Source organism: Rhopilema esculentum, chromosome 9 (genome assembly GCF_057945365.1).
Source record: "Rhopilema esculentum isolate cy_ngs chromosome 9, ASM5794536v1, whole genome shotgun sequence".
Taxonomy (NCBI): domain Eukaryota; kingdom Metazoa; phylum Cnidaria; class Scyphozoa; order Rhizostomeae; family Rhizostomatidae; genus Rhopilema; species Rhopilema esculentum.
In genome coordinates, this window is record NC_142823.1 from 8,442,740 (window position 1) to 8,464,201 (window position 21,462).

A 21,462-nucleotide genomic window follows, 5' to 3' on the forward strand; every position below is an offset into this window, starting at 1 on the left:
CCTTTCGAGCAACTGATTAAGCAAGCGTTAATTCTAAGCAAGCGTTTCTTTTATTTATGTACTAACTTACCATTTTTCTTTGGAGCTTTCTTCTTCTGGACTGGTCTCCCCTGTAAGGCTGCTAACTCAGCTTCCAAGCTCTCATCATCCTCATCGTCATCTTCTGGTGGCATCCCAAGACCAAACTTAAAAAAACCAAAAAGAAAACACAGACTTTAGGAATAATCCTCCAGAGTTAACATTCATACCTAAATCATTGAATATTTTTTAGAACAAGATAAAGATGCAACAAAAAGCAATGAACTTAATAGAATTTGCATTCAACTGGTTATTGCTTTGATGTCTCTAAGTTTCTAGTCTAGGTAATTGAGAACATCCAACTTTTTTATCAATATATTAAAAAGATAAATTAAGAAAAAAGAGGCTGTTGACTTCCTTATCATCAAGAACTCTATAGCAAGTTTACACCCTGCAATATTTTTAATTCATTCCTAAATCCTGCCAGGGCAAATTTATTCGAATAAAGATATATTCAATGTTTTGTTTTGCAATATTACATTACCTTTTTGATCAAGCAGTTTAAAATTTACGTTGCAGCCCAAGCTGATGTGGAAATACTTTAACTTAACTGATCAAAAGGAAGATAAACATAAAATTGTAAAACTATAAAATGTGCTTACTGCATCAACAGTGTTTTATCATTAATTTATTTTGAATGCTCATATTATGAAGAGGGTTTACTTAAATAAGCAACAAAGCATATGTTAAGCACTCATAGTAAATTTTTGCAAGTCTCTACAAACTCTTGATATCGTTTTACTTTCTAGGTCAGGTCAGACAGAATGGGTGGTGATGATGACAAAGCGGTTGTGCCTGATACAACTCTCAAATGGATGTTATTAAATATGTACTTTAAGCAATACATACCATTTTCATAACATCGTCATTGTTTCCTCTGTTCTCCCTCTTTTTAGTATCTTTTCCCTTTTTACTTCCAAACATTTTAATTTTGTTGTTATCTTGGAGTTCCTTACAACACCCCTTGGCCTTCTTGTCAAAACTTGCAATCTTGCAGTTCAGGTCTAGCCTCGAAATGATTCTGTTAGCTCGAATGACGTAAGAAGAATGGGCACTAGCAGAAAGCGCGGGAAATTCAATGACGAATTCAAATTTGAAAGGACAAGAAAGTTTTTCACGAAGGTTTATAGCTTCTTAAATCAGTCATATTTCACTTTGTTTCATTGAAGTTTATTCAAGAAGTTCTAATCTCATCAACAAGCTTTGTGTGAAGAAAAGGTTAAAATTAATTTGTCTCCGTTTAATTTTATTTCAGCTAATTTTCAACGGAGCATACCTAGGCTTTGACAACAACAGGGGGAGGAATATCATCCTCCTTGACTGGTTTACCTGCCCTTGCCTCCTTCCTGAAAAGATTCCATAAATATACTAGATTGTGTGCGGTACAATATGATGCTATAATAACGATTAATGTAAGTAAATTGTACCAGGAAATTTTTTTAGGATAAATAACGACGTTTCGAGCATAGCCTTGATAACGGGCAAATGCTCGAAACTCGTTGTTTATTTTAAAAACTTTTTCCCGGTACAAATTACTTACATCGATCGTTATTATTGAAACATAGGCTAGTCTAGAATAAGTTTTCTATTGACTATGAACAGGTGTACAAAATAAGTGTTTTCATTCAAGTTGTGCTTTGAGTTGAGACTTGTTAAGTGTGATTGAAAAAAGGTTTTGTTATTAGTTACTTGTGATAAGTTTTTACTTAATCAAAATAAGATAACACAGCAATGATAATTCTTTATTTGCTTCTTTTATTTCTTTTAATCGACAAACATTCGAAAGACTTTGCAATTCTGCAATTAATAAGAATTATGTAACTGAAAATTGACTAATACCAAAACATTTTTTTCTAATAACAAGTTAGGATTATTATCCTGAACAAGCAAACTTTTTTTTCTTGTTCCGTGAAAGCCATGCAGCCAAAATTTAGCTTAAAAATTTATAAATCATCTGAAGTTTAGCTTAACGAGATCAAAAAAAGAGCTGATAATTATTATACTTAGATTGTCTAGTTATATTTTCTAAGAGCCATTTCCATTTATTAAAGTTTCATTTTTGTTATTTCTTTTCATTTCCTGAATATCACCATTTCATCTACCCTCCTTTGCTGATCGCTGAATGTTGAACGCATAATCAAATATTACAAAAGTCACGTTAAACTTTGTACTTAATATACCCCTTAGTAACATTGCTTCAAAAGTGCTTCAAGAAATCCTGGGAAACAGAAAGACCGTAGGGAAAACAGAAAGATTGGTGGGGGGTATAATTGTTTGATAAAGTTTGGAGCGAAAAGAATCGTTCATAGAAGGCATAGCCTGTGTTCCAGACCCCTAACTTGAAAGTAGAGAGAGAGTTGTACAGACCTCTACTTTCAAGTTAGGGGTCTGGAGCACAGGCTAAGAAGGCAAAGTATTTTCTTCATTTTTGGGGACTCGAGCCCCTCCAAGTAACAAAGTAACTATGAATCTGATTTCTATAGACAGTTTTACCGTTACCTATAGACAGTTAAAACCAAGTTGTGTTTTGCATAGTTTTCAATTTTTCGAAATAAGGAAGGTCAAAGAACGCCATAGTTTGATGAAATTATTCCGACTCTTTAAAATGTCTTTCTTCTTTTCAGGTAGCATCAAAGTAAAGAAAATGGCTGCTGCTTTCCAAATGAGTGGAGATTTCTGGACGAAGTTAATGCAGTTAAGGAACAATCTTATTGCAATTGACGAATCAAATAGAATAATTGGCACAGAGGAAGAAGGAGCAAAAATTTTCCAAACAAACAAATCTATCAGCAAGTTCGTGAATTAATTCAACTATGTGTGTTTGTTTCTCAGGCCCAACAAGAGGGAGAAAGTGGGCAAGGGAGTGATTGCCATTGGGCCCATGTGCAATGAAGGGCCTACTGGAAATGAAACTTTCTTCATTAAGAATATGTTACTTGTGGTTCAAAAGTTATAGACCAAAGACTATTTTTGGCACTTTTTTGCCCTACTGGACCACCATCTGGCACACGTAGCTTGGTAAAGAGAGATGGTACCCCCATCAAAATGTTGTGCCCCCGTTAGAACTAATGTTAGGACACATTTTGGGCCATTCTATTGATCTGTACCTGTTGTCACTTCAAAGTACCAAACAGTCAAAAAGTGCCCAAAAAGTGCCAGGATGCAACTTGTGACGTAATGTTTCTTGAAAAGTGAAAATAATTTCAGTATTATGAATAGCAATGCTTACCTGCTTTTACCCCCCGTTTAGAATAAACACGACATAATTCATCTTCAGACACTAAGATAACGCTCACATTTACCATTTTCTTTCAAACTACTTATTTGTAAGCTTCAATAATCGATTTTAATAAACAAATCAACTGTTTTTCATTCCCTTACGCACACACTGCAGGTAGCACCCAAAACGATAGCAACACTACTAAACATTATCATTTATTAATGTAAGTATACTGGCGAGTTCGTATTTTCTTCTCATTGTTTTAGAGATGAAATCTTGACGAAAATTGAATGTCTGGTCAAAAACATGCTTGAAGACCTTGCAAATGGAAAACCAATGAAGTTTGTTTTCAATAAACGAGGACATGATGCCAGCACAAGGTTCACCTGTTACAACCACTGTGACTTCCCTTACAACTAGTCACGGTTAAATCCTTTCACTCAATTGTATAATATTATACCTGCTAATTTAATTCAGATGCATTCTCGAGCTTATGCAAAAATTACTCTCGGTGAATTAATGTTATAAGCATTTCTATAGACTGTTGGGCCTTAAATAAAATTTTGATGATGATGAATGCAGATCTGCAAACGTGCAAACTTAAAAAGCTTGGGAAAATAAAGACGTTCCCAGACGTTTCTAGACGAGAAATCAGCTTTAATTTTAGTCCGGTGCTGCTTTATCGCATTCTGTTTGAAATGGTCTGTTCCCCAAAACGTTTTGCTTTGGTTGAAACTTGTAGAAGCAACCTCCGGAGTCCTGACAATGGACACCTCTCTCAACGGAAATCAAATCTGCTTCTAGAAAAATCAAACAAAAATCTAATTTAAAACTCTTTTCTATGCTTAACAAAACAATACTGTCCATTTTACCTTATTTTACAACCATTTGAAAAAAAAATTAACTAAACTTTTTTCAAAACCTTTTTATAGAAAGAATATTAAAATAAATAAATTCTTTCCATGCTGCATTAAACATATAATAGTGATCTTTTTCACGATGCATGACTTGCCATCTGCTCAACTGAAATCTTTTTGAGTGATTTCACGTGCTTTGCAATGAATCAAGTCTGTACAATTTTTATTACCTTTTTCTACTCTCTCTTTTTCTCCACCCAAATCAGTAGAAAGTGTGTTAAATGAACTTTGATAAAGAATTATTTACACTTAGTCAATCATTGTTTTTATTATTTTTAGATTCAATCAACGTGTTGGCCTTCAGATGGAAGAAGATGCTCAAATGACGGTTGTCTCTTTGGAAAAAGAATGCTCAACTAACAAGTTTTGTACGACTTTTCGTTTATTTAATTTCAAAACAAATACCAAAGATTCTTTAGGACATGTTGAATCTGTACAAGTCCTAGGGGTGATACCAACATATGCACCAAAATCGTATGTTCAAAACACGTGCGTAGAGAGCTGGGCCGTCGCTAGCTATTGTGCTCAAGGAGGGGCGATTTTTAGCTCCCATTTGTCGAAAAGGTGGGTGACCAAACCATGTACTTGATAACAAATCTAAAAATTTAGCGATTAAGGACCCCTACTTTGCAAAAAATCCTCATTTTTGCTACACCCCAACGCTAAAACGTTGGCCCTGGAATCGAGTCATGTCTTGCATTAACCTTAAATGGTCAACTGTCTGATGCGCAGCGTCTTACTAAGAAATGAAGGAGAGTGTATAAATGAAAGAATAATTGCTTTGTATATGTCAAAATGGGAGTGATGTATACAGCATTCTGTTGGTTTATTCTTTCAGCTGTTATGCTGAGAGCTTTATCGCTCTGCTATCAACTTCTGCAGACTGACAGCTATACTACAAAACGGTAAGATTTGGTCTTGTCTTACTTGTTGCGTGCTTCTTATTGCTTCAAAATTTACTCATAATCTTTGATTTGTTTTCCAGTTCACTAGTGTGTTGACATCGGGTTCGATCTTCTTGAATCTTGCTACTAGTTTTGCCAGATTAGCTTCACAAAGGCAGGAAAATCACCCAGTGTCCAAAAAAGCATTCATTCTATCGATGACCTTTCAAAATCTTTCTCCAATCTACAATGATATGGCACTGGCTTAAAACGTTTTGCTTCCAACAACCTTTTCACAGCTATGAGTTGTACGATCTTTGCCGTTCTTGCATTTTGGCGAAGATCAAACATGATTTTATGTAGATGACTTTATGTGCAAGCATACTCATGGTTGGTACATCTTCGTCTATGACGTTATAATGTTTTTCCTAGGGATTTATATTACACAGATAAAAACCTTTTCGGGACTCAACAAGTGGTAGATGAGGCATTCAATGACATTGCTTGCATGTTGCAAATCCCGAGAAACTCTTTGCACGTGGTAGCTATACTCATGATAAATAAATAGCCTTTGAAGTGGTAGCTACTTTTGTGAAAAGAAAAAAAATTGTTTTTTTCAAACTATTTTAGGATTCTTTTATGATTGTAAATGATTTTTTTAATAAACCATATGTTATGAACTGCAATAAGTCATTTGTGGTGATCGCAATAAATCTGAAGTTCCTGAATAACATTTCAAGATCTCAAGCAATCCAAGGTCGAATCTTGGTTGTCTCATTTTTTGCAAATAGGGAAGAAAAAACACGTCAAAATTTCACGTATTGATTTTTGACTTTGGTTACATAAACTCATAGACAAAACATATTCCTAATACTAGTTTTGGTTGCTAGCTTAATTCAATGATGCATTGTCACACAAAGCCACATTCAAAGGGTAGATTGCTGACAAAAACATGGTGGATAAAACATGATAACACCTTTTAAATCCATCTATAGGTGTGACAGTTTTCAAAATTGCTTTACAGATAATGTTTTTCTAAATAATAAAAACATTCTAATGTCTTTACAGATAATTTTTATAAAGTATCAATATCATAATTTCTTTCGATTTCTAGCTTGCATCGCCAAAAGGTCAGTGAAAGTTTATAGCAATAAATTTTTCAAAGTAATCGATCAGCTCATTCATTCATTCATTCATTCATTCATTCATTCATTCATTCATTCATTCATTCATTCATTCATTCATTCATTCATTCATTCATTCATTCATTCATTCATTCATTCATTCATTCATTCATTCATTCATTCATTCATTCATTCATTTAGTCATCGACAGGATTTGTCTATCATGTCCTAAAAATCAACCTTTGCTTTCTTCAAGGCATCGTCATCGGCAACCTCGTTTTCAGAGACAATGATGACAATTTCATCGATTGCAGTCAAAGTAGAATGGTAAATCCAAAATTCAATTGTACGAGACTCACTAAAAAAATGAGCTGAAATGAATTTGAGTATCTGGATTTTGAATTATATCTCTTTAACCGCACTGGGCTTAGCTTGCAGGGAACAGTCAATATCTCAAAACGTGAAAATTCTGATTCAACAGCATAGATTGGGCCCAAGCAGCAAAGCGAACTTACCGTGATCGGAGTACCAACACCTAGTCCAACTTCACTCAAACATGTATAATCATACAGAAGTAATTTTTCTTGATTGATTCCTTGTCCTGAACAAACTAAGTGGGGGCCTTTAAATCATATTTCTAGCCAACATGGTCACTCTCAAATGAAATGCCTTCATTTTCTTTTCATCGATTTTTTTCTGCAGGGTACAATGATTCCATCTCGCGTTGATGAAATTCATGGTATCCTTTCATGATTACGTAAAAATGTATTGTAAACCGATCGTTTGAATAAACTAGACAAAGTCTGAAGAAATCTTAACATTCAGTTATTGTATTAAGATTGTAACAGACGCTGCAGAAACAATGGTGGCACAAGAAGGGGACGTACTTGTTTCTTGTAGAACCAGAACCTATAAGTTCTTTGATAAGATGAAAAGTTTTTGAAGCAATCCTGAGCACTCTGGTTTGGTTCAACATAATGAGGAAGTTTTCACGCAGCAGAGGGGTTGCTAGATACTTCTAGTGATAGAGGGAGGGGTCTTTTGCCAATGTGCCCTCCAATGAAACTACCCTTGGGTACTACCGCATGCCATAACTGTATTCTGCATTCTTTGAGCTCTTTAGCCGTCTCAGAAGTTTTCTGCTAATAGATTTTTCCCAAAAAATAATTGCTTAACAATACCTAGACTTCTACTCAAAAGCGAGGTTCGTGCTGCTGGTGGAGAAAGAAGCCTCTTTTCAAAAGCTTAATGACAGCAATGTGATTTCAAAGCTTGGCCCATGCATTATGATAACGGTATGTAAAGGGAATAAGTACTACCGTAAATCCTCGAATTCTTGAACGTAGGCTTCTTTGAGAGGGGGGGGGGGCTTATACGAGGGGGGCTTATAAAATTATTGTAGACAATAAGAGGGCATTATTAAAAGACCTCGTTTATTTAAGCAGGAATTTCTTTATGAGCATTTAATTAATTTTTACTAAAAGTATGTATTTTTAAGATAACTCAATAAAACGCCAAAGACAACCTAAGATGGCAAAAATCATCCAATTTAAGGGAGCCAATTCGAGGATTTACAGTAGCAGTGGGGGCTTATTCGAGGGGGGGGGCTTATTGACAATTTGTAGTTTTAGAGTGGGGGCTTATTCGAGGGGGGGGGGGCAATTCGAAGATGCATTCGAAATGCTATTTGTCAGCTAGAATTTTCGGTTCATGTCTTCGTACCCGAGGTACCTTCGATCTGTAGCTTTGAATTACATCATGATACTTTGCAGAAGCTTGGTTTATGTCAAAACTTGCAATCTGATAAAGAAACAGCTTTTTTAACGATTTGAATGCTCTTGATAGGATAGGGATATTTGGTAATGAATGCTATCAAATTAAAGTGTCAGCTTAGATATTCATCCTTTAACCTTTAACCATGTTATCCTGGCTTGGTATTCACAGTTTGGAGTGCTCGGTTCATTTCCTCGTCCAAATTGTTCTACACAGAAGGTCCAAATCCAAAATCTAGGTCTTGCAAATTTGCTCAAACGAAACATACTACCTAAGCACTAACAGAAACACCAGGTTTGAAGAGGAACAACTTCCAAAACACGGAGCATTCTTTATTCACGCAAATATTTTTGATAGCAAATTTTATTAACAAATGCAAGATTTTTTATCATAAATCTTGCCTCCAAATTTTTTTTCATTCTTTCAACTGCTGTTATTTGGCCTTTTTGTGTCGCATCCTTCTTCAAAGACTAAATCAGAGTTAACTAAACAGTGTCATTTCACAGTACACAAATATAAGAGAAAAACAACTTTGTGGCTTCTTACGTATACCAATTAAAATCGTTGCAGATTTTCCTTTAGCTAAACCATCTTAAAAAGCAGAACTAAAAATATTAGGGTGGAGTTTGCCAAACTAAGTATAGAATAACTCAATTAAGACATCCTTAAAAGCATTAACTTTATTTCTATTCATTTTATCGACAGGCAAAAGGTTTTCCAGACATCAATACCAGGATATTTCTTAGGAAGATTTGGGAGAATTTGAAAATCCCAATCTTAGCTCTGATGGATGCTGATCCACACGGTAAATTTTACATGATCATTGTCATGTAGCATAACAGTTTTACATGATTCTTGAACCAAAGCTGTAGCTTCAATGGGGTGTGGGGAATATGATACAAGGCAGGCATCCATTTGACAAGCTGGCAAGGGCTTTCAAAGGCCACACCTTGAGCTTCAAAGTTTGGGGGAGGGGGTGCGTGGCACTCATTCAAAATATTTGCTTTTGATATTAATCTAAATGGAACTTGACTAGGGACCGTGAGGCATGTTACGAATTAGTGAAAGGCTAAACAAATTTCCCGTGCTAAACATGCAAAAGTCCTAAAGAAAAATAATGTTTCTCTTGCTTTCGATAAAATTTTGAATGTTTTTGGGAGAAAAGACCGCCTCTTAGCCCCCCTGGCCAGCAAGTCATTTCATTTGTTCATTTAACATTTAGTAATATGTCTCATTCTACCATTTATTTGTATCATACAATCACAGCCATGCCTATAACAAGGAACATAGTCTTTGCAGATTCAGAATGTTACACCCCTAGTTGTCGTTTAAATGCATGGTTGTTAAGGGTTGTAATGTTTTACCCCCTGTTAAAAATAGAGCAGATGTTTTTACGGGGGTAACGTTAGGCTGACCATGCGTATTCTATGACGAATGTTAGCAGTTTACATTGGGCACCCATTAAAATTGACGGGTTTTCAATTAATCAACTTTAACCTCCATTATATAGATACGTTCTCTTGACAAATATTTGAATACATCTAGACGAGAAATGTTTTCATAGATCATAATGGTTTTTTCTATGTTAGATACTTCTTTTCATTATCATACTTACCTCAAAAGCCTCGAACTAACTCTGAAGGTTTTTTTAACTTTGCAACAACAGGTTACGCCGTGCTCGTCTGGACCTGTCGCGTCGTGTTTCGTAAACTCTCTAATATTTACGTGAGACATAGAAAATTGTGACAGGTTATATCTGTTTTTCAGGCATCGAAATCATGTGTATTTACAGATTTGGATCAAAGGTAATCAAACGATTCTGCACATACCGTAAATCCTCGAATTGGTCCCCCTCGAAAATGCCCCCCCCCTTCAAATAGGCCCCCATGCTAGAACTACAAATTGTCAATAAGCCCCCCTCGAATAAGCCCCCACTGCTACCGTAAATTCTGGAATTGGGCCCCACCATTTGATGATTTTTGCCATCTGAGGTTGCCTATGGCGTTTTACTGAATAACCACAACAAATTCATGCTTTTGGTAGTAATTAATTAAATGCTCATTAATAGATTTCTACTTAAATAAATGAGGTTTTTTAATAATATCTTCTTAATGCCTACAATAATTTTATAAGCCCCCCCTCGTATAAGCCCCCCTCTCGAATAAGCCCACGTCCAAAAATTTCAAAAATAAATAGGCCCCCGGGGGGCTAATTCGAGGATTTACGGTATTTTTTCCAGGTTTACTCATCCAAATAATAAATCAGTTCTGCAGTCATTAGTTTTTTCTGAACTTCCAACCCTAGCGTTGATTTGAAAGCGAAATTCTTTGTGAGAAAACTTCTGGGAAAATAGTGTTCAGGCAACTGCAGGATTTGACTTGGCACGTTGCTTTTTTATATTTTTCTAATTTTTTTCTGAATTCTTATCTAGAAAGTTTGCAGATGATGAGTGAAAATGCAGGAAAATGCTTTTAGCAAAACCTGTTCAGATAAGGTGTGGTTTCAGAAAAACTTGATCCCAGCCTATTTGTTGCGCAACCAGAAAACTTGGTCCCAGCCTAGTTGGTTTTAATTAGCTTGTCTGCATAGCTAGAGATTGTACCAACTTTAAATAAAGAAAGAAAAAAAAAGAATAATCTTATTCTTGCATACGGAAGTGATTTTAGAACATTATTTACCAGGGCATTTTCCAGCTTATGAAGTTATTCCAAAATCTTCAACCTACTGTTGCTCATTTTATCAATCCTTTATACTTAATATGCAAACCTTCTTTTAGTAAGGACCAACAAATTTACTTGGGTGCTGCGGCAAAGTCAAATTTTGATAAATATTTACAAGCCTTTTCTATATTCGTTATTTTAAATATTTTTTTTCTAAACACTTTCATGATATTCGATCAGATTATATTCTAAAGAGCTTTTAATCTCTCTTTTTTCTAAGGCCATAAACTAGAAAATAATCCAAATAGCTTTAAAGAAATATCCCATTCCTTGCTAAAAACAACTCCCTTCCAGTGGCATATTAACTAAACTTTTACTATTGTATCCAACAGTCACTGACCTTTGACTCTGAGAATCTCACATGTCCATCTATTCGTTGGCTGGGAGTTCTTCCTTCTGACATTGAAAGGTAGGGCCTAGATTCCAGGATAGAAACTTAACCTTCGTATTTGAATCAATGACGTAAATAAATCAGACATTGACATCGTTTTTTTCTGAATTTTGTTAAAAACTCTACAACATATCTTCGTTAACTCTCTTTACTTTGCGTCTTAACGGAATATATATTTTAAATTAAAAATGCTTATACAAAGTGCCCGATGTTCGGTTAAAAATAAAATTGTCAAAATGAATCCTTGGTCAAGTTCAGATTATGGGGAGAAATTTTTTTAACATATTCCATTATAAAGTTGTAATTACATTTTGTAGGATAATTTCATAAAAGAAAAGCTTTAAGCTACGACTAGAGCAAAAGGGTGCGGTTAACCCCGAGACCATGACACACATAGTTGAATAAACAAATACTTCGTAACCCAGTCATCTCTGATGCCATGAGTCATAAAGTTTTGGTGGGTAATTTATAATCATAATCTTTGTCACATAGAAACGAAAAGAAAAAATAGATGGAAAGGACATCGTGGCTGTGTGGCTATGTAGTGAAGTTTGAAAAGAAAATTTCTAATCAAACTGACTGATCGCTTTTATATTTGCTGAACAGGACTTCTTTTTCAAGTGTCCATAAACACGATGTCTATTAACATTTAAAGTTCAACAGATACAACAAGGATTGGAAGTCTCTTTAAATGCAATTCTGTGTTATTCGTTATCAGTGATCGTCTCATCTGCCATGATTAATTTCTTTCTACTCTTAATTCTTAAGAATGGGCATACCATCGATAGTATTGATAAATACGACAGATAGCGATTTGAAAAAGATGTCAGACTTACTAAAGCGTCCGTACATCCAAAGTAACAGAGAGATAAGCAATCAGGTAAAGATTAGTATCTTTAGATTAACACTTTGACAATGATTAGCATATCTAATTTAATGTTTTGACAATTTGTCAGGGTTTTAACAAGTCACGATATGGTATGCAAAGACGAAGAAAATATTTTAAAAATGGGACAAAGCAGATGTAGGCAAAAGGGAGCCTCCTTGAGCTGCAAATTACCTTTGTTGTTTCCGAAATTTAGAGGCAGGTGCCCCCTGTGACACCGCATCCTGTGCTGCTTTGTTCCTACCAATTGCCTTCAAGTTATGAGCTTTGTTGGTACTTGTACAGGGGTGGCGCTAGAGACAAACCTTCAAGGTGCCGAAGTTTATATTCTCCGCAACTGCCAACGCTGGATGTATCAAATTGCCGACAGAAAAAAATTCGATTTGCCCCATATAGCAGGCAGGGCCGTCGCGAGGCAAGCCTCGTTGGGGGTGGAATGATTAAATTAACCTGATTAAAAAATTATTGCCTGAAACTTTTTAGCTGGTGTCACAAACCTCTGCAATACCTTTTGTCAATCTAACTCTGTATAATAATAACCGACTTTTCTAATAGTCTTGTCAAATCTTTATATCGGGACGGGCAAAATATATAGTTACTACCTGAGGCGGCAGCATGGTTGCCGCCGAAGGGGCAGGAAATTTTCGAATTGTGATGCTTCTATTTTCCTGGAAAATGCACTCTTTTAAGCAGATTTCACTAAAGAAATCCTCCTAATCCTATTGAAAGTTATTGTCTTTTTGCAAAACTTTTTTACAGCAGATAAAAACAACAATTTCGCCTTGGTCTTGAAAAATGCCAGGTTGTCAGTTACTTTTAAATTTAGATCCCTCTCTCCATCTTAGCATGCCTTATGAATGTTAAGAAAAATCTGGAGCTCATAGTGAATTGCAGTTGACGCTTCTACTGAGAAACTTTAGGAGAAATGGACACGAGGCACAATTTTACCTATGATTGCTTGATCCTTTATTGATTTTATGACAGGAAGGTCTCTGAAATACCTAAAGCGTTTCTTCCACCGAGCGGATTTTACCTGAAATTTCCTATTGAGATACTATTGGGGTGGGTGTGACAACCCCCCAGTCGCGACGCCCCTGAGCAGCACCTCCAATGAAGTGGCACCGATATAGAGCATTTTTCCAAGAGCAAGCAAGCATATAGAGCAAGCAATCAGTGGCGGCTCTTGCTAATGGGCATCTGGGGCAATGTTCCCTCAAAAAGATTCAAAGGAAATCTATGATATTCATATTTAATTTTGAAGATAGTCTTACTGTGGTTAATTATACAAGTTTGTATCTCTTCTAGAAAAAGCTCCTTGCTATCCCGTCTCGTCCTTAGCCTCGCTTCTGGCCCGCTAGTGCCTTGAGCGATGATGTCATTTCACGGGCAAAGTATTTTTGCCCCTAGCCGACATGCGCACAAGCCAATTTTCGACCTCGAGCAATGCGAAACGCGGCCTGTGATTGGCTTATTTGGAGGAATTCGGGGCAAGAAAAATTTTGCCCATAAAATCACATCATCGCTAAACAACAACCACATCTATATATGCTTCTTCTTCTGCGCTCCATGACGATCAACATCGAACCATGAATACAGTGAATAATTTGCAAACTCGACCTTTCTATCGATTATCGCAATATTGATGGTCTGCCCTCCCAACTGTGAAAGTCACGAGCCGCCACTGCAAGCAATAGAGCATTTTTCCAAAATCGTTTGTTGTGGGTGCAAAATTCTCCCTTTTCCCCTCCCCGCCCCCACTTTCCAACCTGTGTCGGAGTCCACGAGATTTTCTCGACAATTTGTGCCTTGTAAGAAACTTAATGCGCAAATATTGCCTATTGTTGAATATTTCTTCCTATCTATGTTGGAAGAAGTTAATCGATGGTTTTCTCTAAACAATTTGTTTGTCGCAAGCTATGCGGTGAACAATGCTATTGAAAAATAGTTGATGAAAAAGGACAAGAAGTGCTTTTTGAAAAATTTATTACGCAAAATGTGCTCATGATCGAAATGCTTTCATTGGCAATAATAATGTCTTGAAACGAAAAGAGGATCCCTTAAGAAGAAAATTCATTAATAACTTTATTTGTGACAGCGTGATTTTGCTGTTGTTAGGGTAAATTTTCTTGAAACGGTCCAAAACATGATCCAAATCAAGCATCTCTGCACGTTTCGCATGAATTGGCATTCGCATGAGCAGCAACAGGGATTTCAACCAAGAGGAGCACGATGGTATTGTGGGTCATGCGAAGGAGCACCATGAAATTAAGTCACAGCCAATATGATAGTAAAATTGCCGAAGAAAAGCCATTGAGAAAACCATAAACCAGCCAGTGCAGTTTTCTCCTCGATTATTTATGTCATTCAAACAACATGTAAACCGGGTGACATCCATCAAGTGCCGACGGTATTGAGAAAGCAAAAATTGATTGGCTGCCGACGGGGGGGGGGGGGGGGGGGGGCTAACAAAAATCTAGGGGGGGCTAAAGCCCCCCCCTTGCCCCCCATGCCGCCACTCCTGTACTTGTAATCAATTGTAGGTTTCATGAAGCAAAAAGCCAACAGTGAGTGGCAAGTGCTCTTTGCCACTCACCCATTATGCATTACGCAATTTCCTATGACATTTCTCCCTCTTGTTTCAAACAATTTTACTTAATACCTCTTATCGACACGAATCTGTTACTTTTATCTCCATCTGATAATTATTCAAATTGCTTTCCAAAGGGAGAACGAAATATGTTTTCTAAATGATCATGCGAAGCATAGCAGCTTTTTTTAGCACAAATCACTCAGTTTCACTCCAATATTTCATGTTTATGGTTTATGCAATTGTATTTCATATACCCAATTATAAAGAGTTCACCGTTGTTGAAAGTAAAATATGGACAGTAAAATGTGGAAATCAACCCTGTGCTCTGTTGTTTTCACCCCTCTTCTCTCTGCATCTGGTTATTTTCTCAATCTCTCTAAAGGTTACGCAATATCTGTTTCCCTAGGTATTTCTTAGGATAAATACAATTGGCCATTTCCAAATCATGTCATTTTGCCAGACTTATCTTATTCTTTCTCTCGTTAGATTGAAAGGATGATGCATCAAAAACTCAAGGCTGAAATAGAATGTCTAGAGGCTGTTTCAACGACATTTGCAACTGACATATATTTGCCTTCTAAAATTAGAAGTGGAGATTGGCTGTAAACTTCACCAAAAGCCCAAGAACAGACATTTTTTCTCTAATAATAGCCAGCCTTTGTTTGATTCTTTCTTTCTGAATTTTGCATTTTTTCCCATTATTTATTGAGTTGTTTCAAACCAAGCCTAGATTTAACTTGCTGATGATTACAAAAAGCTGAATCTTTCATTTGCTTACATAAGCAACTCAGTTTTTACATAGCTTTGCAAAAACCTATGTATTTTTATCTTGAGTTTCTGTGATTAAGTTTAAAATATATAGGTTTTGAGACATAGACCAAACCAATAAGAAACTAAATGAAAGATGCAAATCGACTTTGCGCTCAATGCAGGGATGACAGGGTAATGGTGGGCATGTTATATGCATGAAGATGATAGGTGAGGGAAGCAAGCTGAGAACCGAGACTTTTCCCCCGGAAATATTTTTGCAACCACACCCTGCAGTCTGGCTTAAAAGAGACAACATCAAACTATATTTTGTTGTATTTAACTTAGAAAACTGCAGGAAGTTTTATAGCATTATTCTCTGCTTCGACTCATTTTTTAACAAACTTTTTCACGTGATAAAGGGGAAGGGAAAGAAAATAGACCTTACCCTCCAGCGTACATTTTTGTGTTGCGCATATTTCGTTATTCACGCAAAGGATGAAGTTTTGCTTCCCTCGTTAACATTTGAACCATAAGCGTTGTTACCACCTTTTACCATTCCCAGTTCTAGTAGAAAATTAAGCGTCAAGCGATAATCCCATGGTATATCTAAAACTTTGATACTAACTTTGATTTGATTTAATAACAAATTAACTCCTTGTTCCTGCATCGCTTGTAAAACAAATGTTGGAAAGCCAGGCAATTTTGAATATTTTTTAAGACAAGGCAAGCAATAAAGAAAGTAAAACAGGGAATCTTTTAACATACAAATTATTGGGGAATTTCCCCACCAGGCCCTTAAATTTTCCCACTAGTTGGCCTATGATTCCCCACTAGCAAGTGCCCTTTTGTTGAAAATTGTTTTAAAACCAGTTTGACGTGTCTCCAATTACTGCTTGTTATGCCGTTTTCGTTTTATGTATGTATCAAATATTATGAGTTTCTTCTTTCGTCTTTTGTAAATCCCTGGCTCTGTTTGATTTTTTCTCACTACAGCAAAGCGAGGAAATGAAATTCGAGGGAAAATTATAGGACGAATGGTTTGACAATTTTGCTTGCATCTTTTTCCGGCAAACCTTCAATCTTCTTCAATCGTTAACTCCTTAAGGCTATACAACCAATCTGGAGCATTTACTCAAGGAGCATTAAAAAAAGGAAAATTAACTCAGGAGTAGGATTAATACCATTTCCAGCCAGCGCTCCAAACATGCCAAGATCTGAACGCTCGTTGTTTTGTCTGGCTTATATGTAACATTTCGCTGCATGGGAGTAAGGATTGATGTGCAAGGACTGATGTATACTAGTCCCTTTGCTTCTGTTTTTGCCGAATGTTGCGTCACGTTAAGAAAAATGCCCTTTTGTGTCAGTTCCCCACCAGTAAAAATTTCTTCAATGTTCCCCAGAAGTAAAAAGGTCTAGTATGATAAAACGGCTTTGTAAAATAAGTGATATAAAGCTGTTGATACATAGGGTCTATTGATGAAGTTTATAAATTTCTAGTTATTTCTAGCCTTGGGTTTGTCACCCAAAAGTTCATGGAAGGAACGAAAGTCATCTTCCAAGTTGGTCCAAACGATAAATGCTGCGCAGAATCAGCGGCTGGCCTCTGCGTAGACATATCACTACCGCTGACCATGCGCATTATCTTTTCGGCCATTTTCAGAATTTACTGAGGAGAGTTGTGGTGCTGCATGTTCAATTAAGAAAACAGACCAAACAGTCTTTCAAGGTATGCGTCTGTATTTGTTTCTTCCTTTCTAGCTTAGTTAGATGATGAAGACTTATTTATAAACCATGGATGGATATAACTTTGTGACGGTTAATTGGAATTCGATGCAATAGTTTAGGCCCCTTGCCTTTCTTTTTGCAGCTGGGCACCATCTCTTTCTTTTATGACCACAAACAACAGGAATTTTTTTAGTTTAATCAAATATCTCAATTTTCCCTTTAAAGATTTAGAGACCAAAGTTGTATCTTCAGTACAAGGTCACGTCCTACAAGGAACAGCTCTGCTCCATAACTTTAGGTACAAATTTGATCTAGGCCTAGGGTAGAGAGAGAGCCCCATACTGCAATATAATGGGTTCCTGTCACGACACATAATGTGGACTAAAAATTCTCCTCATAAAAATTGAAATAGTCAAAAGGACAAAATGTTTCAGTGTTATCTTAAGAGTATTGTGTAGACCTGGGTCCAAAGCCTAGACATCATCCTGGCTGCCTTTTTTATAGTTCCTCAGGAGGGTGCAAGAAAGCTCAGGTGCACTTGATAAAAACTGTGCACTTTGAGAATTCTTTTATGTTCTAAGAAGCACAAAGGGCTAACCTGAACATTTTGTTGATCCAAATACTGTATTGCATGACTCTCAACCTCAACTAACTTAGTGGAAATAATTTAGATTCTTTCTCTATGTATAACTCGCCTTTTCAGCTAGTCTAGATCCCATAAAAAAACTTTATTTTGCATTTTATGATATTCAAGTGTGAAATAGTGAAAGGAAATCTTTAACATTTTTATCACATTTGCTCATTATATATCTTTGAATATATTTGAACAATGAACATTTTACATGGCTGAGGTGTGTGATATCACCACCACTTGAGAAGCATGTGGGTGACAAAATGCCCACTTTCTCTCCAAGACTTGTGCCAAAAAGCACGCATGCAATCACATGCCTCAAACTTAGAGGCCTGATATACAAACTTTAATGTTCATACATCTAAAGCCGAATGTTCATACATCTTGTTTACCCTATTTTGCCAAAATGCATCCTTATATAAGATGCACCCTTATTTCATGTTATAATTTAAGAAAATAGTTTTCACAATGTCTTACCTTGTAAAAGGGGCATCCCCTTTTCTCAGTACTTCCAAAACATGTTTGTTTCAGTGAAAATGAAATAGACTCAAGAATACTAAAAGAATTACTCTGTGGCAGAGATTTTGTTCAAACCCAACATGTGTACCTTTTCATATAGAATTATCAAATATAAATAACAGGTTTCAGAGTCCATAAAATTGTTCTTCATCACCAGTTTAACCAAAGATCCTTTCAGTCTTTTTCAGGTGAATAACTGTTTCTCACAATCCCCACATAATTCAGAAAGCATAGTAGATTTTGCACTATTAGCACAAAGTAAATTTCCTCCCATTAATTTTACAGTACCTCCAGTGAATTTTTATAAAAGTGAATAAATGGCCCAAGTAAAAAGGCCAGTTCTACAAATAACCTTCAGTTCACTACAATTCAGTCATGACTGCAACTACTGTGGTGATACACTTTACTCTTTTTTTATAAGAACAATTTTATAAGAACACGAGGCTCAAAACTGGTCAAAAGTTAAGAACAAATTAAGAACAAGCTAAGGCTGAGCTTCTGCAAAATGCAACTTTGAACAACCTATTTTCTCAAAATCGAAGATTTTTAGCAATGTTTGGGTACTTTTTCGTCGAATATTCAAACTTTTCGGCAAATGAAGGCTGTCTCACTCACTTTGTTGGCAAATGAGGCCTGAACACCTCCTTAGAGCGAAAAAGCTAGCAATAGCACTGCTTACACCCTCTTAATTTAAGAACAAATTAAGAACAATCCAGCCTCAGATTTTCGAAAAAATTAAGAACAGTCAGCCTGAACTTAAATTTACTGGTTCTTACAAAAAAAAGAGTGTAATTGATCATCAATGAAATTGACTCTTACATGAATTTTGGTTCACACATTTTGATTGGATGATTATTATGTCTATTTTTGGATGATTATTATGTTCTTGTTCAGTTTTTCAGTTTTTTCCTGGTTCTGAGAACCTTCTATTTATTGAGTCTGTCTTGTTTTTATATCATAGATGGCGCCAGTTCTAAGAAATTTGCTTCAAAGACAGTTGTACAAGGATCTTGGAGTTGGGCTAACTTTAGGCATGATTGCTGGTTTTGCCTGGAAATTTGGTTATGCTGACCCAAAAAGAGCACAATATGCAACATTTTACAAGGGTTATGATCCAGAAAAAGTAGCAAAAGAAATGGAAGCAGAACTAGCAGCTTTACAGAAAGAATGAATATGTAAGTAAAGAACAACATAATGTATTTATTGCTGCACTTGTGATCCACTGATGCTTTTATTTTGGTTATTTTTTATGTATCTATAAGTACAAACATAAGACTTTTTTAATAGATCTGAAGTATTTGCTTGTTCAAAGGAAGTCAGAGAAGAAAATGCACTGATTGTTGAAAGGAATGCAGTTATAGTGTTTTTTCTTCCCTGTTCAATCTACTTTAGTTTATTCAGGCTACGTTCACACTGCTATGTATTCGTTTCGCTCCGTTTTCGTTGATGAAAAAGCTGTCTGTTCACACTAAGCCATTTTCTAATGAATACAATTTGGAAATGGTGTTCACACTGCTCCAACATAAACGCTGTTGGTGGTCTCATTTTTTAAAAGAGCTGTTCACGAATCCTCAACAAATTGGCTTCATTATGAATGGAATTGAATAAAAGCAAATCGTGACAATCTTTGTTATAACAGCTACCAGTCCATTGTGAATTCTCAATTTCAAACTTTTTGAGATTTGTTGTGCTATAAAGCATGTATTATATTGCCGTTGTTAGCGAATTTTGTTGCCGTGTTCACACTGAAAACGGAGCGTACTCAATACCCACCATATTCAAAAGTATCTGTTTTCATTGGCATTTCGGAACAACTCCTGGAGCAGAGTAGTGTGAATGCAAGGCAAAAACAGAGTAGTGTGAACGGGCCCTCAGTCAGCTGTTTTTAGGTCATCATTTCAGTTTTCAAGCTGGATAAAAATTGCTTGCAAAGTGTCTCCTTTACAGTGGAACCTTGTTAATAGGGCCACCAATGGATCACCAAAAATTGGTGGCTGTATTAACGAGGAAGAGTCAAATTTTGGAGTTTAAGGGGTAGAAATTTATAACAACATCCAACGAATTTTTCTCTTAAATAGACATCTGGAAATGTGGATAAAGTTATAAAAAAGTATGTTAAATATATAACTAGTCCATAAACAAAACAAAACGGAAGTCCTGGGTTCTTGGGCCTTAATCACCAAATCATGTTTATGATTTTGCGAAAAAATGGGTGACTTTTGACTGGTTCTTTCTGTGTTCCAGCCAATCACTTTGAGTGTAGGCAATCACAGCTGAAAGGGTGTCTGCTGTGTCATTGTTTCCTTTTGACTGAAGGAAACATAATGCATCTTCAAGGCGAGATATTGCCTCACAATACAGATGGGGGTATTAACGGAGTGGAATTATAAAGTATTAACAGGGTGTATATATATTCTTTTTATTTTTTATTAGTTAGTTTAGATATACACTACAGTTAGAAATGACTTTCTATCATAAATTGCTTGATGTCATGAATGCAGAGCTGAAAAATTAATCTCCTTCTGCTTGAAGTCTGAATGTGTTTATTTTGGCATTTTTAAGAGTTTTAGAACTAATATTTGGCCATGTATAACAAAACCAAGTTTTCCAAAATATGATGCCATGTCTAACATGATTTTTATTTTCATTGCAGGACTGCACCTTGCTAGATCTGTGGTAATTCTGTTCCCAATTTGAGAGGTGTGACAAGATGTTAAGAATGAATATTTTAGTAACATATTCTGTAGTCAGCTGATTGCAAGCTTTGATTCATTTCATTGTTATAAATACACCAACACAAATATGTACAATGAAAAAACTATGAAAATTTTGTGTGCTCATTTTGAAAGAATCTGCCTTCTTTAGTTTTGGGAAATTACAAACAACCCCATAAGACTTTTCGAAGGATTATTTTATGATGCCAGATTCATTTATGAAACCAGAAAAAGGAAAAATAAGTTTCAAAAGGATTCATATTTTGCCTTTTCCAAGAATATTTTTATATTCCAACATAATAAAAATGGTATTGAAATTAGAGATCACGAAATTTCCCTATAGACTTTTTATTTCAGAAGATATACTATTACTGCTAATCAGAATAATTGTTTAAAGCAGGGATTTTGCAATTCTATCCTATCACATTTCATTTGTCACCAGAATTGCCAAGAGGACACAGGCTGAACAAATTTTATTGTTTACATGGTGAAGCATTCAAAAATTTTGTTTGTTCAACTGAAATTATGAGTGTAACTGCA

The 21,462-nt window shown here is 35.9% G+C and overlaps 3 protein-coding genes across 5 annotated transcripts in view; 2 read left to right on the top strand and 1 right to left on the bottom strand.

The window, feature by feature from the left end:
* LOC135688943 (coiled-coil and C2 domain-containing protein 1-like) overlaps positions 1 to 1,088 on the bottom strand; it is a 33,803-nt gene extending 32,715 nt beyond the window's left edge. For all 3 annotated transcript variants that reach the window (XM_065206012.2, XM_065206011.2, XM_065206013.2), the window contains exons 1-2: positions 928 to 1,088; positions 71 to 185 (exon numbers count right to left, since the gene is read on the bottom strand). In XM_065206012.2, the coding sequence (XP_065062084.2) occupies positions 71 to 185; positions 928 to 1,002 (190 nt within the window). In that variant the 5' untranslated portion in view covers positions 1,003 to 1,088. The remainder of the gene's footprint in view (positions 1 to 70; positions 186 to 927) is intronic.
* Positions 1,089 to 3,574: 2,486 nt separating this feature from the next.
* Positions 3,575 to 15,720, top strand: LOC135689188 (meiotic recombination protein SPO11). The gene is made up of 13 exons (XM_065206340.2): positions 3,575 to 3,678; positions 4,495 to 4,583; positions 5,054 to 5,120; positions 5,532 to 5,640; positions 6,214 to 6,229; positions 6,480 to 6,550; positions 6,926 to 6,962; positions 7,409 to 7,518; positions 8,702 to 8,801; positions 9,764 to 9,801; positions 11,049 to 11,125; positions 11,876 to 11,987; positions 15,070 to 15,720. The coding sequence occupies exons 1-13, from the start codon at positions 3,605 to 3,607 to the stop codon at positions 15,187 to 15,189; spliced, it is 1,020 nt and encodes a 339-aa protein (XP_065062412.2). The 5' UTR covers positions 3,575 to 3,604; the 3' UTR covers positions 15,190 to 15,720.
* Positions 15,721 to 16,894: 1,174 nt separating this feature from the next.
* On the top strand, positions 16,895 to 21,035 carry LOC135689078 (uncharacterized). The gene is made up of 3 exons (XM_089110113.1): positions 16,895 to 17,059; positions 19,170 to 19,383; positions 20,862 to 21,035. Exons 1-2 carry the CDS (start codon positions 16,910 to 16,912, stop codon positions 19,377 to 19,379), a joined length of 360 nt encoding a protein of 119 aa, XP_088966239.1. The 5' UTR covers positions 16,895 to 16,909; the 3' UTR covers positions 19,380 to 19,383; positions 20,862 to 21,035.
* Positions 21,036 to 21,462: the final 427 nt, after the last annotated feature.